Source organism: Sarcophilus harrisii, chromosome 3, assembly GCF_902635505.1.
Source record: "Sarcophilus harrisii chromosome 3, mSarHar1.11, whole genome shotgun sequence".
Taxonomy (NCBI): domain Eukaryota; kingdom Metazoa; phylum Chordata; class Mammalia; order Dasyuromorphia; family Dasyuridae; genus Sarcophilus; species Sarcophilus harrisii.
The window spans coordinates 439462596-439476823 of NC_045428.1; the positions used below are offsets into that span (position 1 = coordinate 439462596).

The following is a 14228-nucleotide window of genomic DNA, read 5'->3' on the forward strand; positions in this document are numbered from 1 at the left end:
ACCTATAATTTAATCATTTTAGGTGCTTCCTCCACTAATAAAAATCACAATCCTTCTGTACCTCCTCTCTGAATTCTGTGCCAGGTAATTCACCACTTTGTAGCCAATCCTTAAACAGATATAAAGTATGTCAATAGGTTCCTATCCAAAGCTCTTCCAGAATGGTACATCCTCTAAGAGACTGTATACTACTGTCAAAGCCTTGGTGAGCCATGGTTACATTTATAACATAGCAAATTTTTTTTAAAAATCCAACATATAAGGAAAAGTTGAAAATTAGGGGGAGGGATAATCTAAAAGACAGACTCCCTGAGAAGACAGGAAGAGAAAAGACCACAGAAACGTTGCCAAAAAATTCCCCAAAACTAGAGCAAAAGAGGAGAGGAAGCTCAGAACAAATGGCCTCGATTTTTTTCAGGAAAACAAAAAAATCATCTGATGAAAGGGAGGGGCTGTAGTAGCATAGAAGGCTTAAGAAAAGATGATATGGAATAGACACTGTGGCAAATGTGACAGAGTAAATCAAGAAGAGTAAAAATATTACAATGCAGCAGTTAGGGCACAGTTAAGATTGAAAAACATAAATATGTAATAGAGCCAATCTATTAAAGTTTTGATTTCCTCTAGTTACACTGAATAGGAAAAGAGATAGCTTGCAATCTAGTAATGAGTGAGTAGCAGTGCAATGGAAAATGCAATGACTCTGGAGTCATAAGCTGTGAGTTCAAATCCTATGTTGATACTTAGATAGCTTGTTCCACTTCTCTGAAGCAAGTATGTAAAACAAGGTTACTCGGAAGTGGCCAGGCCCTTGAGGTCCCTTCCAACTCTAGATCTATCAATCATTCAATTAGTAAACATTCGATTAAGTGCCTGCTATGTGCCAGAAACTGTGCTAAATGTTAGGAAAACAAAAAGAAACAAAAGATAGTCACAGTCCTCAAGAAATTCATAAGATCTGTGACCTATGACCTTACATTAAATTAATGGGGCAAGGGACTTAAGCGTCCAATGTAAAATCAAACTGCTTAACAATGGGGTAGAGATATGCAGACTTCTTAAAAAGGATATTTCTAAGTGCTGCCATGCTTCCATTTGATTGTCTCATGAAGCAAGAGTTAAGCAAATGAATCACTAAGTAACACATCAAAAAGCATTTAGTTACCAAGTCCTAAATTTAAAGGATCCCAGGGCAGCCTCTAAAAAACTCAATGGCAGCACCAAGCATGCATTTTTTTTTTTTCCGCCACCAGTGCCAAGAAATATCAATTCCAGATTTCAGAAATGCTATGAAACAGATTGCTAATAATTAGTAAACAGGTATCCACTTCTCTCTGGGAGTTAGCAATAATAGCCAATGTCCCAATATGAAACTAAAGTTATAATGGACATAAAATAGAAGATAGTTATGCAAGGCAATCTATAGTATGCCTCATAAAATCCCAAATTTAACAGCTGTTGAATTTTATGTCACCTTGCAAAAAAGTTTTACCTTGTATGCACTGAATTTTATACTTTTAAAAAAATCTTAAGTTTTCTTTTTCCACTAGAATTTAAAATTTTCCATCTTAAGCTAATTACTTTCATCAAAATGGTTTTTGATTTTAAAGAAATAAGTAATTAGCATAATGGTTCTAAGCATAAAAATTCCAAGAAGAGTTGAAGAGCACATAAGAATATATACCAGTTTACTAAATCTAATTACATAGGCTAAGAGAAAGCATATAATTAATTGTTTTAGGCAATATATATGTTTATGTACACATCCATACACATATATATATATACACACATGCACACATATTTTCCGTCAACACAAAGAATATTAAATCATCCAAGAACAATTTTAACTCTGAATATTTATATTAATGCTATTATATTAATTTATAAGTAGCTTTACTAATCTTCAAAAATACCATGAAGGAATTTTTTTTAACATATGCTCAACTTAAAAAAAAAAAAAAAAGGAAAAAGAAACAACACTGTGAATTATGTGATAGTTACTTTCTCAAGAAGTTTATGAGTTCATAAAAAATAAGACAATCTACTAAAAGAAATATGTTGGGAGATGAATCATAAAATTATTTTAAATCCTATAAAGGATTTAGTTCAGCCTTTTAAACTCACAAACTGTTCATGTCTTCCAAAGCACATATTCCCACGTTTTTCAAACAAAACGGATTTAGTTGCCTAAACTTTCTTCAAAGTGCATGCAACTGACTTCAGAAGAAGCCACTCCCAGAGTTGGTACCCAGACAGAAAGAACACTTTCTATCTTATTTATATTGACAATGGTCATTAATTTCAAGGTTTACTGTGCACTTGTATAACACAAACACTTGAACTCTTTTGGAGATTATCTAAATCTAAATTATCTCAATCATAAGTATTTCTTTACTCTAAACTATATATTAACACATTAAGGAATTTTTCATTTGCTTCACTATTAGTCCCCAAAATCCAAACTTAACAGATTATGTTTAATTTAAACAACTTGGTCACATGACAGAATGATGACACAAATTTAGAATATATTTCATTCCAAAAAAAATATGATTACTGGAAGAAATTCTTGCAGATTTGCTTTAGAGAAGATAGGCACACAATTATCTGTATTTCAAAGTTTACTTGGTCATAAGAATAATCTTATATAGTAGTTATTAGATTTAATTCTAATTACATTAACAGGTGTTAAAATATCTAAACAAAATTAGTTTCATTTTATTGTACCCAATAAAGATAAAATTTCACAACAAAATCCACTTTCTCAAATTTACTCCTATCATTAGCTGAATTCCAGGATCAGGATGAAATTTAAATTTTAAAATATACAAACGTGAATCAATATAAAAAAACAAAAATTACTTAATCATCTTTATTTTATTAGAAAATTTCATAACTGTAGAATCTGCATCTCCAAGATCAAAACGAAATTATATGCATTACATTAAACAAACATAAAATAAAAAAGATAATTTCAGAGACACAATATTATACTTTACCAGAAGCCAAAGAGGAAAAAAAAGACTTTTGGAAAACTGAAACAAGCAAAAACCTGAAATTCAATACATTTTTAAATGCTCATCATATACACAAAAGGAAGCTCAAAGAATTTCAAATAAAGATTTCCTTTAGAAAATACAAAATTCCTTTTGTTACAATAATTTAAAATAAAAAACAATTTAAGCATTCTTTTAAAACTTTTAAAAATGTGACAATGTTTCTATTTTTTAAACAATTTAAATTAAAACATGACAATGTGACAAAAACAAGTCGAAAAGTATCTTCTCCAAACAGAGTAATACATTTGATTTAATAAGATGTGTAATCATAATTAAAGCCACAAATTTGCATATATGAGTATACATAGGCAATGTCTGAAAATGTAACTGGTTCCCAGTTAATTTATACTCACTAAAATTTTATAAAATGAGCGACAATTTGATCAAAACAACCTCATTTTCTAATTTCCTGGAGTTCAAAATTTTATGAATTTCTGGAGAGAGGAGCTTTTGGAAAAATGTCTTTGAAAATGAATCAAGCATGATTTGTAAAATGAATATACTGTTTAATGAAAAATCTAATTAGACAATAGAGCAAACAACATTTCCAGAAACTGATTCCTCAAATGTCATTGGACTGACCATTCTTTTTTAAAAGGGTTGAGGGGGAATGGAAGAGAAAATATTAAATATATTCAATAAATAGCATCAAATTTTTAAATTCCTCCAGATTGATTGCAAATGGATAAAAAGCTTTACTGTTACAAAAAGCTGCTGAAGCAAATATATAAATCAGTAACTATGCCACTTTTTCTCACGGGCTTTCTATTTCACCTTTTTTTTTTTTTGAAAGAAATCTCAATAAAGGTAAGAAAAATGTTGAATTAGGAATTTTCTCTTCAATATCCAGAATACTCAAATTGTTTTGAATTGTTAAAAATACTCAAAGAGGACTTATTTAGCTTTGTTAAATGCTTCATATTTCTGTGCTGACATTTCTGATTGATCCATCACATCTTGCTTTCCAATTAAAAAAAAAAAGTTGGCTTAATTTTAATGTTAAGTAGTAAATAGCCAAAATGGTGGGAATATGCAAGTATTCCTATGTTGATTTTTAATAAAATTCTAAAGGTTATATAACAGGACTTGAATAGTCTCTTTCCAACAATTCTAAGTGGAACGCAGGCTAGGAGCATATTTATTTATGTAAAGAAAACAAGAAGCTTATCAAATATATTTTTCTTCCCAAATGACAATTGTTTTCTCTTTTGTCAATGTTATAAAATATTCTATCTACTGACAAAGGGTAAGGAGAGTATTTCACTTGTCACTATATTCAGAGGATTACCAGTCATAGATTTAATTAAGTTATGAAGAGGAAAGATTTTTTTCTCTCTCAAGTAAATGGACTATTTAAAGTTCACTTCTAGCTCTTAAATTTGGGAAGAGGGGAATAGCTAAGCATACAAGATAGTCCCTATCTGTCACTAGTCTTTTCCCCACCACCCACCCTGCACCAAACCCCCATTGTTCTACGTAAAAACTCACCGCTTCTCTATGGGCTAATGAAATCTAAATGGCAAGTGCCACATACACATAGGAGAGGATCATAGTAATCAACTCACGCTATCAACATTTATTTGCCACCTTCCTTCCAAAAAAATAATAAAATCCTTCTTTAAAGGTAAAAACCATTACAAACTGCTTAAAGGGAAGGCGAGAGGATCAGAGAGAAAGGATCCCAGCTGCCCTTAAACTGCACCACTCTCCAGACTGATGGATGTCACTCGGAGGGGGATGGTAAAGTCCCCAGAATGGTAACTACCAGCATAATGCAACTTATAAAATCCATTTCGCCGTCCTTAGACTAGAAGCTCTCGTGCTGCTGAAACCCTTTTTCAAAAAGCAAAGCATCCTAAGAGTAGCGTCCCTTCTCCCGGATTTGCCACCCCCACACCCCCACCCCCAGTGGAAATCCACACAAGCAGCACCTGGGATTTCTGGCTATTTCAGAATCCTCACTCAGCCCTTTTTCTCACAGAGCCGGCTAATCGGAACAAGGAAGGATGAGAAGAGAGGGAGAGAAGGGGAAGCCTGGAGAGGCCGGCGGGATGTCACTACCCCCCAACCCCCACCCCCGAGCCCCTGCCCCTGCCCGTCCCTCCCTCAGGCCTGCGGGAGCGCACCCGGGCGGGCACGCACCAGGGCACACGCACGGCCCACTCACCCATCTTTCCTCTTGGCTTTGTAGACGTGACCGTAAGTGCCTCGGCCAACTTTGCAGCCCTCGTATTCAAACAGGTCCTCGACCCGCTCCCGCTCGCTGCTGAGCTTCACTTTGAAGTCATAGTCCATTGTCACAGCCTCCAGGCGGGCGGGCGGGGGGGCGAGGCTCCGGGGCCGGGGTCAGGGCCGGGGCCGGGGTCCGGGGGGGGAGCAGAGGCAGCCGCGGCCCCCGGGATCCCGCCCGCTTCACGCCCGCCGGCGGCGGCACCACCCCGGCTGATGCAGGAAAAGGAGGAGGAGGCCCCACGCCGGAGCCGGGGACATCCAGCGGAGAGGAGAGAGACGGGGCGGGAGACCGAGCCGGGGACGCTCTCACCCGGGAAGTGGAGCGAAAGGGAAGGGGCCGGGGCCGGGGCCCGGAGCCGGAGCCGCTCTCGGTCCGCGTCCCGGGTTGGCTGGGGCGGCGGCGGCTGCAGCTGCTGCCGCTCTCTTCTCCCTCGCCTTCTTCCTCCTCCTCCTCTCCCTCACCCACTCACTCCCTCTCTCACCCACTCACACACACACACACTCACCCACTCACACACGCAAGCACACTCCCCCAGAGAGGCAGCGGCACCAACACAACAGCCGGCGTCTCCGCACACCCATACACACATACACACTCACACACACGCACACACACACACGCATACACACAAACACACACAGAGGGAGAGAGAGGGCGAGCGAGACCCGAGGGGAGGGGGAAATCACTGAACGCGGCCGCAGCTGTCGCAAAAAACGTCGCAAACCCTCAGGTTCCCTTCTCCTCCTCCTCCTCCTCCTTCTCCTCCTCCTCCTCCTCCTCCTCCCCCGCCTCGACAGCTCTAGACCTCAGAGCTCGCTGCCCCTCGCGGCGACACCCGAGCCTCACAGAGCCGGTGGGGTGAGGGGGTGAGGCAGCCGGCAAACCCCAGCTGCGGCCGGGCCGACCACGTGGACTACTTCCAGCCGCGGGGACTACGACTCCCAGGAAGCAGCAGGTTCCTCCCTCCTGTCCGGCTTCCACCCCCTTGCATGACTCCGCCTCAGAAAGGAAGTTTTTGTTGTATCCTGGGATTTGTAGTCTTCGAAAGCATTATGTGTCTGGACAGAGCTGGAAGAAACCCTAAAAGGAAGGAAGTCGGCATTTATTTAGTATTATGTGCCAATGCGCTTTGCAAATAAGTAGTATATTATTTAATTCTCACAACAAAATGGGGATCATAACAGCACCTACTTCTCAGATTCGTTGTGAGGAACAATTGAGATGATATTTGTAAAGGTTACATGGTGCTTTTGAGATATTCCCAAATCTTCCACAGAGTGTCTGGCACATAGGAAGCCATATAAATTACTGTTATTATTATCCCCACTTAACAATTGATGGAAACTGAGGCAGACCGAAGTTAAGGGATTTGCCCAGTCACAGAGCTAATAAAAGTCTGCAGCTGAATTTGCACTCAGGTCTTCCTGCCTCTAGACCAAGTGCTTTATCGACTGAACTAGTTTGCTGTCAGGACATCAGAGATCGCCTAGTTTAACCATCTCATTTCACAGATGATGAAAGTAAGGTCCACCGTAGAGTCAAACCCCTTCTCAGATATTTCCTAGCTATATGTGACCCTGGGTAAGTCACACTTTCTCTGTGCCTGTTTTCCGTTTAAAAAAAAAAAAAAAGGCTGAATTCAGTAGCTTCTGTGTTTTCTTTCAGCTCTAAATCTATATTCCTATGAATCAAAATAAAATGAAAGTTCATAGTCTGTTATTATCGTTATTATAGCTTACCAAGCTATTATCGTTATTATAGTTTACCAAAAGCATTCCTAAAAACCAGCCTGGCAAGGTTGATAGTGCAAATATTGTTTGCTTTTTTATACTTAAAGAATCTGAAGCTCCCTGGTGTCATTCTTGTGCCTTACTAATGTGATGTAATCCTGTCTTCATAAAGTCTGTGCCAGTGGAGCACAATATCTGGAAGTTTCCACCAGTAGGGAAAGGCTTCCGATATCGCGAGGACAACAGATTATTATTTCTCCTTTTTAGAAGACCATCATAGCTATTTATAGGGAGACTCAGTACCAATAAAAGGACTTGTTGATGAATTTTTCAGCCACAGCAACCCATCAACAATCCTTAGTCCTGTGCTGCCCCCTTCTGCTTTTACTGTGAAGGTGACAGAGTTGTGGGGAAAAGAATAAATGGTTTTATGAATCGCAAAACTATAAGTATTAGTACTTTTAATACACTGAATGTTAGATCCTTACCTGGTGGCCAATTACTAAAGGAGCTGAATCAGCAATTTTGACTTTTCCCTATTGAAAGAATCAGAAAACAAAGTTGTAGATTATAAATTCTTCAAGCAAAGGCACCTTAAAGTAGCTGGTCTAACTGGACTAGATTTTATTCTGCATCAAAAGGCAACAAGAAATATCATAGGACATTTGGTTATCTCATATGGAAGTGTTCAAGATAAATTTATGTGAAAATATCACCCTGAAATTATTGTAGTTTGGAGCATATTATTGGAGCAAATTGAGAAGTAAAGAAATTTTGCAAATTTGCAAGATCTTCCAAATTAAAAATTCATATATTTTGATACACAGTAATATAAACACAAACATGAACATGAAATAACTATGCAAAGACAGATAAAATATATTTCAAGAGTAAGGAATGAAGAAAGACAAAGAAGTCCCACTCCTATATACATCATGAATACTTTCTTAGAGAAAAGATTTGGAAAGCATTGGACATGGTGAGCATCAGATAATATCACCACAAAATTTAAATGATTATATTTTAACAAATAAGAAACAATTTGTAATTGAATGGGAGTCATTACTAAATCAGCACTCTGAGAACAGTCAACCACTAACTACTTAGATCAAAGATTAAAATTAATATGAAACTAGATGAAAGAATAAAAATTAGAAAAAAAAGTTCAATTTTAAAAGTGAGCTCCAAACTTATTTAAATAAGTTTTTGACACATAAAAATAGAAAATAGATACAAGAAAAGAAATAAAATGATCACAATTTCATACCAAAGCATAACTCAGTCAATTGTCAATTAAAACAAAGAAACTGAAAAATCACCTTATGTGTCAAATACTTAGACCTGTTTAACAAGCAAAGATGTCAGCCAATGGCAGAGCCAAACTAGTATATAAACTTCTTTATATGACTTTATAGAAAAGAACAGAGGGAGATTATGAATAGTATCACCTCATAAAATAGAAAGAATAAAAAAAATTAGTTTAAGTAAAAATGGGTGGAAAACCAAACTAAAATAAAGTCATTCCAAGTCTATTTAGCAATGAAACTAAAAGATGAACATCAAGTTGATGAAAGATGTCTAATGGGATGCTAGGCACATGTACCGATAACATCAATTTGCTAAGATAGCATCTCTCAGCATGGAGAGAGTCTAGGTTATGTTTCATGCAGATTGGGGTATGTCTATAGACATTCTGCACCAGACTAGCTGTAGTTTGGAAAAGCATTTTTTTCATTGACTGTATAATAAGAACTATTGGTGTTTTTTAAATGGCCAGAGTCAGCATCAACAGAGGATTCCAGCATTCATATCTGAGAGATCAAGGTGACTCCACTCATGGCTCCTTATGAGAGAACTCTTCTGTAAAGGGGAAGGGTCATAAGGGCCTTCCCTCATTTCTCCATATCCCAGGCCAATTAAAGATTCTGTTTTCTGTACCCAGAAAAGAAATGAACAAAAAGATAAAATTCTAGGCTGTTTCCTAGGATAATATAATAGATATTTATAGCTCTTTTTACATTCAGATGCAAACGTTACATGGATATGCTATTCCAGAAGTAGAAAAGATATAGAAAACAACAAACATGAGCAAGTATATACAGAGAGGACTATGCTAGAAGTAGGGCATTTTTAGTTCACTGAAATCAAAGGAAGGGAAAATGCCAAAGGAATAGAGAAAAAAAAAATCACAATGCCAAAAAAAAAAAAAAAACTAAGTGAACATAGAATCAAAAATATAGATTTAGAGATAAAAGAGATCTTCAATAACTATTCACCAATATGCCTAATTTCACATCTATATAAAATTTTTATGAAAATAATGCATTTACAAATGCTTAAGGGCCCTTTTGGTGAGGTTAGAAGGAAACCAGCAAATTCACAAGAAATATTTATAGTGGATTATAACTTTGCTATTATGTAATTTGCTGAGGGGGGTCTACAAAATCTTATTTATCGTAAATTTTAAAAAACATTTTTAAATAATGTAAGATACTTTCCTCCTCCTTAAGTGAATGTTTTAGTTGCTGAAAGGTTTTGTTGTTTTTTTTTAAGGAAATTGTCCAAGAAAGGTAGCTTAAGATAGTTATGAGGATTTGAAAACAAACAATCTTTCAGTTAAATGAACTATTTGAAATTAAAAAGATAATCTGAAGTCTGGTGGTGGTGGTTTTCAGTCCACCCTCCAAGAACCCCTTTGGGGTTTTCTTGGCAAAGTACTAGAGTGATTATTTCCTTCTCCTCATTTTTACAAATGAGGAAACTGAGGCAAAAGGGCTAAGTTTCTTGCCTAGGGTCACAAAGAGGGTTAAGTTATCTCAGGTTTGAATTCAGAAAGAAGAATTTTCCAGGCTTGGCACTCTATTCATTATAGCACCTAGCTTCCCTGATCTGAAGGTAGAGGTGCCTATATGGTATTGCTGTTCATTAATTTATTTACATATGATTTTTCAGAGGTTGTTTGTTTGGTTTGGTTTGGGTTTTTTGTTTTGGTGTGTGTGTGTGTGTGTGTGTGTGTGTGTGTGTGTGTGTGTGTGTGTGTGTGTGTGTTTGCTGAGGCAATTGGGGTTAAGTGACTTGCCTAGAATCATACAGCTAGGACTTTTCAAAGTTTTTAAGAATATATATGAGCAATCATAAATCAAAGAACTATTTGGGAAAACTACAAGGGAAATTTTTTATATTGTATGGTTGTGTCACTTGGAAAAGTTGTAAATTTGGGTTTTTCAACCTGAGATAGAAATAGGATAGACAGAGGTTAAATGCTTATTGAGGAAGCCCAGATTTGAGACATTAGATGTCATAAGTTGAATGTAGAATCAGAAGAAGATGGAAAATCAAAAACACAGAAGATAAGCTCAAAAAATAGCTACTTAGAGATGAGACAGCTAACAGGAGAAAGACATGATCTTCAGACATTTTTCTGGGAACTATGTTGATAGAATACAAAACTCAGCTTTTGAGAGCTGATTAGCAGGCAAACAATTGTTCTGTCCTTTATCACCATCTATAGCTCATCAAGGGGGAAATTTCTCAAAGATGCCTATACTGCCTTTTACTGTCCCCTACAATCTAAGAAGGACATAAATAAGCAGCTGAGTGGGACAGGAGATAGAGCTCCAGGCCTGGAATTTGGGAGACTCATCATCTTCCCAAGTTCAAATCTGGCCTCAGACACTTGCTAACTGTGTGACCCTGGGCAAGTCACTTAATCCTATTTCAATTCCTCATTCAATCCTAATTCAATTTCCTCATCTATAAAATAAGCTGGAGAAGGAAAGAGCAAATCAATCAGTACTTTGCCAAAAAACTCTGAAATGGGGTCACGGAAAGTAGGATAGGATTGAAAAATGACTGAGCAACAACAACAAACTGGGAGAAAACAGAAGAAAAAAAGAAGAAAGCAATCTTTACAGCTATTTTGCTAGGAGTTATGCTCCTTATAGGGGAGACGCTGTTGCTTGGAGCTGATTGAAAAAAGCAAATCCTGTTTCATGAAGAGCTGACAAGACTGGTTTATAAGTCATGCCCATCAATTTGGAAATGCTGAATAAGGTATATGAATGCAATATTATTGTTCTATAATGAGTATTATTGTTCTATAAGAAATGATGAACAGACTGATTTCAGAAAAAAACCTGGAAAGACTTACATGAACTGGTGTTAAGTGAAGTGAACAGAATCAGGAGAACATTATACACAGTAATAGCAAAATTCTGTGATCAACTATGATTAGCTCTTACCAGCATATGGTCATCCAAGACAATTTCAGTAGACTTGGAATGGAAAATGCCACCTGCATGCAGAAAGAATTATGAAAACTGAATGCTGATTGAAGGATACCACTTTCACCTTTTTTTGTTTCCTTTTTCTTTCTCATAGGTTTTCCCCTTTTGTTCTAATTTTTATTTCACAATATAACAAATATAGAAATATGTTTAAAATGATCATAGATGTATATCAGGTTGCTTGATGTCTTTGGGAGGGGAAAAGAGGGAGGATGGGAGAAAACATTTTGAAACACAAAGTCTTACAAAAATGAATGTTGAAAACTGTCTTTACGTGTAATTGGAAAAATAAAACATTATTGAGGGGAAAAAAATAAAAAAACAAACTATAAATAGCTAGTTCTTGGAGGGAAGCATTAAGTTAGGATGGGGGAAAAGGTGAGTGAGAACTCATTCCATTTCCTTTTTTTCCCATCTCTCTTAAGCCCTATATATTAAGGTTAATATTCAATAAAGAGCAGAATATTAGCCAAATGGTCTAAGATATAGTGAGAAATTCTGATCTTTAGAAAGCCAAAACAACATAAGCCACCCTTTGAATGATGCTTGATTAGCCACAGATGATCTTGCAAAGTAAAAAAAAATAATAATAACACTAGAACCAGAAAGATTCAGAAGTAAATTCTATCAGGCATTTGAAGGAAAATTGATTCAAATATTACATGAATTATTTGCAAAAATAACAAAAGGAGAAATTCTACCAAATACCTTTTATGGTACAGATGTGGACCTTTTACATAAACTAGGCAAAATCAAAAAAGAAAAAAACTATAGACTAATATTCATGATAAACAGATGCAAAAACCTTAAAATATTAGAAAGAGGCTAAAATAACATTATATACATTATACACTATGATTAGGTTGGATTTAAGACAAGAATTGCAGGATTGGTATAATATTAGAAAAACTTTCAACTCAAATAACCACATTAAGTCAATAAAATCATATTACTGAAGAAAAAAATTTTTGGCAAAATACAGCAGCCTCTTCTATTTTTTAATTAAAAAATAATAAAATGGACCTTTAAAATGATTATAAACAGAATATATCTAAAATTAAGTGATACTATTTTTATAACAGATAAACTAGGTTCCTTTCCAAAAAATTTAGAGGTGAAAAAAGGATGTACATTGTCGTCAATTCTATTTGACATAGTACTAGTATAATCTATGGCTCAAAATCCATTTATATAGGATTTTCTTCATTGGTAAAGATTGATTACTTAATGCTCCATATCTGCATCAGAGACAGTTGTCAAGTGCTTGAGAGAAAAGAAATCCTGGTTTTTGGGCTCCTATCTTCAAGAAACATGAATAATCAATTAAAACAAATTTCTAAGTTGTCCATATTTTTAAAATTGTCTCATTCTGCACTCTGAATCCCTCCTCCCTATGAGGAGGTGGGTAGCATGTTTTATCATTAGTCCTCAGAATTATGGTTAAGTCATATTGATCAGAATTCCTAAGTCTTTCAAAGTTCTTTTCCTTTACCATATTGTTTCCATTCTACAAATTGTTGTTCTAATTCTGTTCACTTCACTCTGCATCAGTTCATACAAGTCTTCCCAAATTTCTCTGATTTTTTTTTCACCATTTCTCACAGCATAATAATTGATCACATTTCCATACCATGGCTTACTCAACCATTCTTCATTTATGGGAAGCTTCTCAGTTTCTAGTTTTATATAGATAAGCTGTTAATTATATACACATATTTATATAGTATATATTATATATGTATAGGGGTATATATTATATATAAACTGTAAGTTTAAATATAATATGTAAGCTATTATTTCTCTTATAAGGAAAAGAAATTGAATCTGCTTGATCCAAGAATAAAGAAAGAACTAGGACCAATATGTGATGGTTACAGGAAGACAGATTTCAGATTTATACAATGAAAAACATCTTAAGAAAACTTTTTCTTTGACTTGAATCTTTGAATTTTGACTATGATACTCCTTGGGATTTTCATTTTTGGATTCTTTTAGGAGGTGAAAAGTGAAGATTCTTCTATTTGGTTCTAAGAGGAGTGAACAACTGTGGGTTTGTTTGTTTTTTTTAAGAATTCTTGAAAGAGGATGTAGTAAGCTCTTGTTTTGGTCATAGATTTCAAGTACTTTAATGAATCTTAAAAAAAAAATTTCTCTCTTTCTTTCCTAGGTAAACTGCTTTTTACCTTAAGAAATCTTACATTTTCTTCTACCTTTTTCAGTCTTTTAACTTTATTTTAATATTTCTTATTGTCTCACAAAGGTGGTGACATCTGTTTGGTCCATTCTAATTTCCTGAGTAAGGTTTTACATCTTATGTGCCAAGTTAATTCTCTCCAAGTCTTTCTTCCATAGATTTCCAGGTTTTTCTCAAATGTTCTTGTTTTGGGGCAGGTAGGTGGTGTAGTGGATTGAGCACCAGCCCTGAAGTCAGGAGGATCTGAGTTCAAATGTGATCTCAGACACTTAACATTTCCTAGTTGTGTGACCCTGGGCAAGTCACTTAACCCCAATAGCCTCCACAAAAAAAAAAAAAAATGCTCTTGTTTCATTTACAAAAATATTTTTAATCCTTGCTCAATCTCTTCCAGAAATTCTAGCTGAATTTTTATCCCATCTACATTTTTCTTTCAGACTTAGCTTTACAGATGGATGTTTCAGAGTCATTCTCTTCTGCTTTTGTGTCTTGAATATTCCTGTCACCATACTAATTTTTTATGGTGAGATTCTCCCCTCCTCCCTATTCTTCCAGCCTACTTTCTGACTTCAGACTTAATGTTGGGGCTGGGTTCTGGCATACTTCTACAGGTCTGGGCTGGACCTGTTGCTGCTTTCTTGGGGGTATTGAATGATATGTTATTTCAGGGTCTCAGAGACAGACTGGGTACTTGGAAACTTTCAATGCTCCTCATGTGTTCTG

At 36.0% G+C, this 14228-nt stretch overlaps 1 protein-coding gene across 5 annotated transcripts in view; it reads right to left on the reverse strand.

Annotated features, from left to right (window-relative positions):
* CDK8 (cyclin dependent kinase 8) overlaps nucleotides 1–5375 on the reverse strand; it is a 128096-nt gene extending 122721 nt beyond the window's left edge. For 3 of the 5 annotated variants that reach the window (XM_031960764.1, XM_012545198.3, XM_023499585.2), the window contains exon 1: nucleotides 5230–5375. In XM_031960764.1, coding sequence (XP_031816624.1) covers nucleotides 5230–5357 — 128 coding nt within the window. In that variant the 5' untranslated portion in view covers nucleotides 5358–5375. Of the gene's footprint in view, nucleotides 1–4993; nucleotides 5116–5229 lie in introns of those variants that run through there. The other 2 variants (XM_031960765.1, XM_031960766.1) reach the window with 2 other exon arrangements.
* Between the last annotated feature and the right edge of the window lie 8853 nt (nucleotides 5376–14228).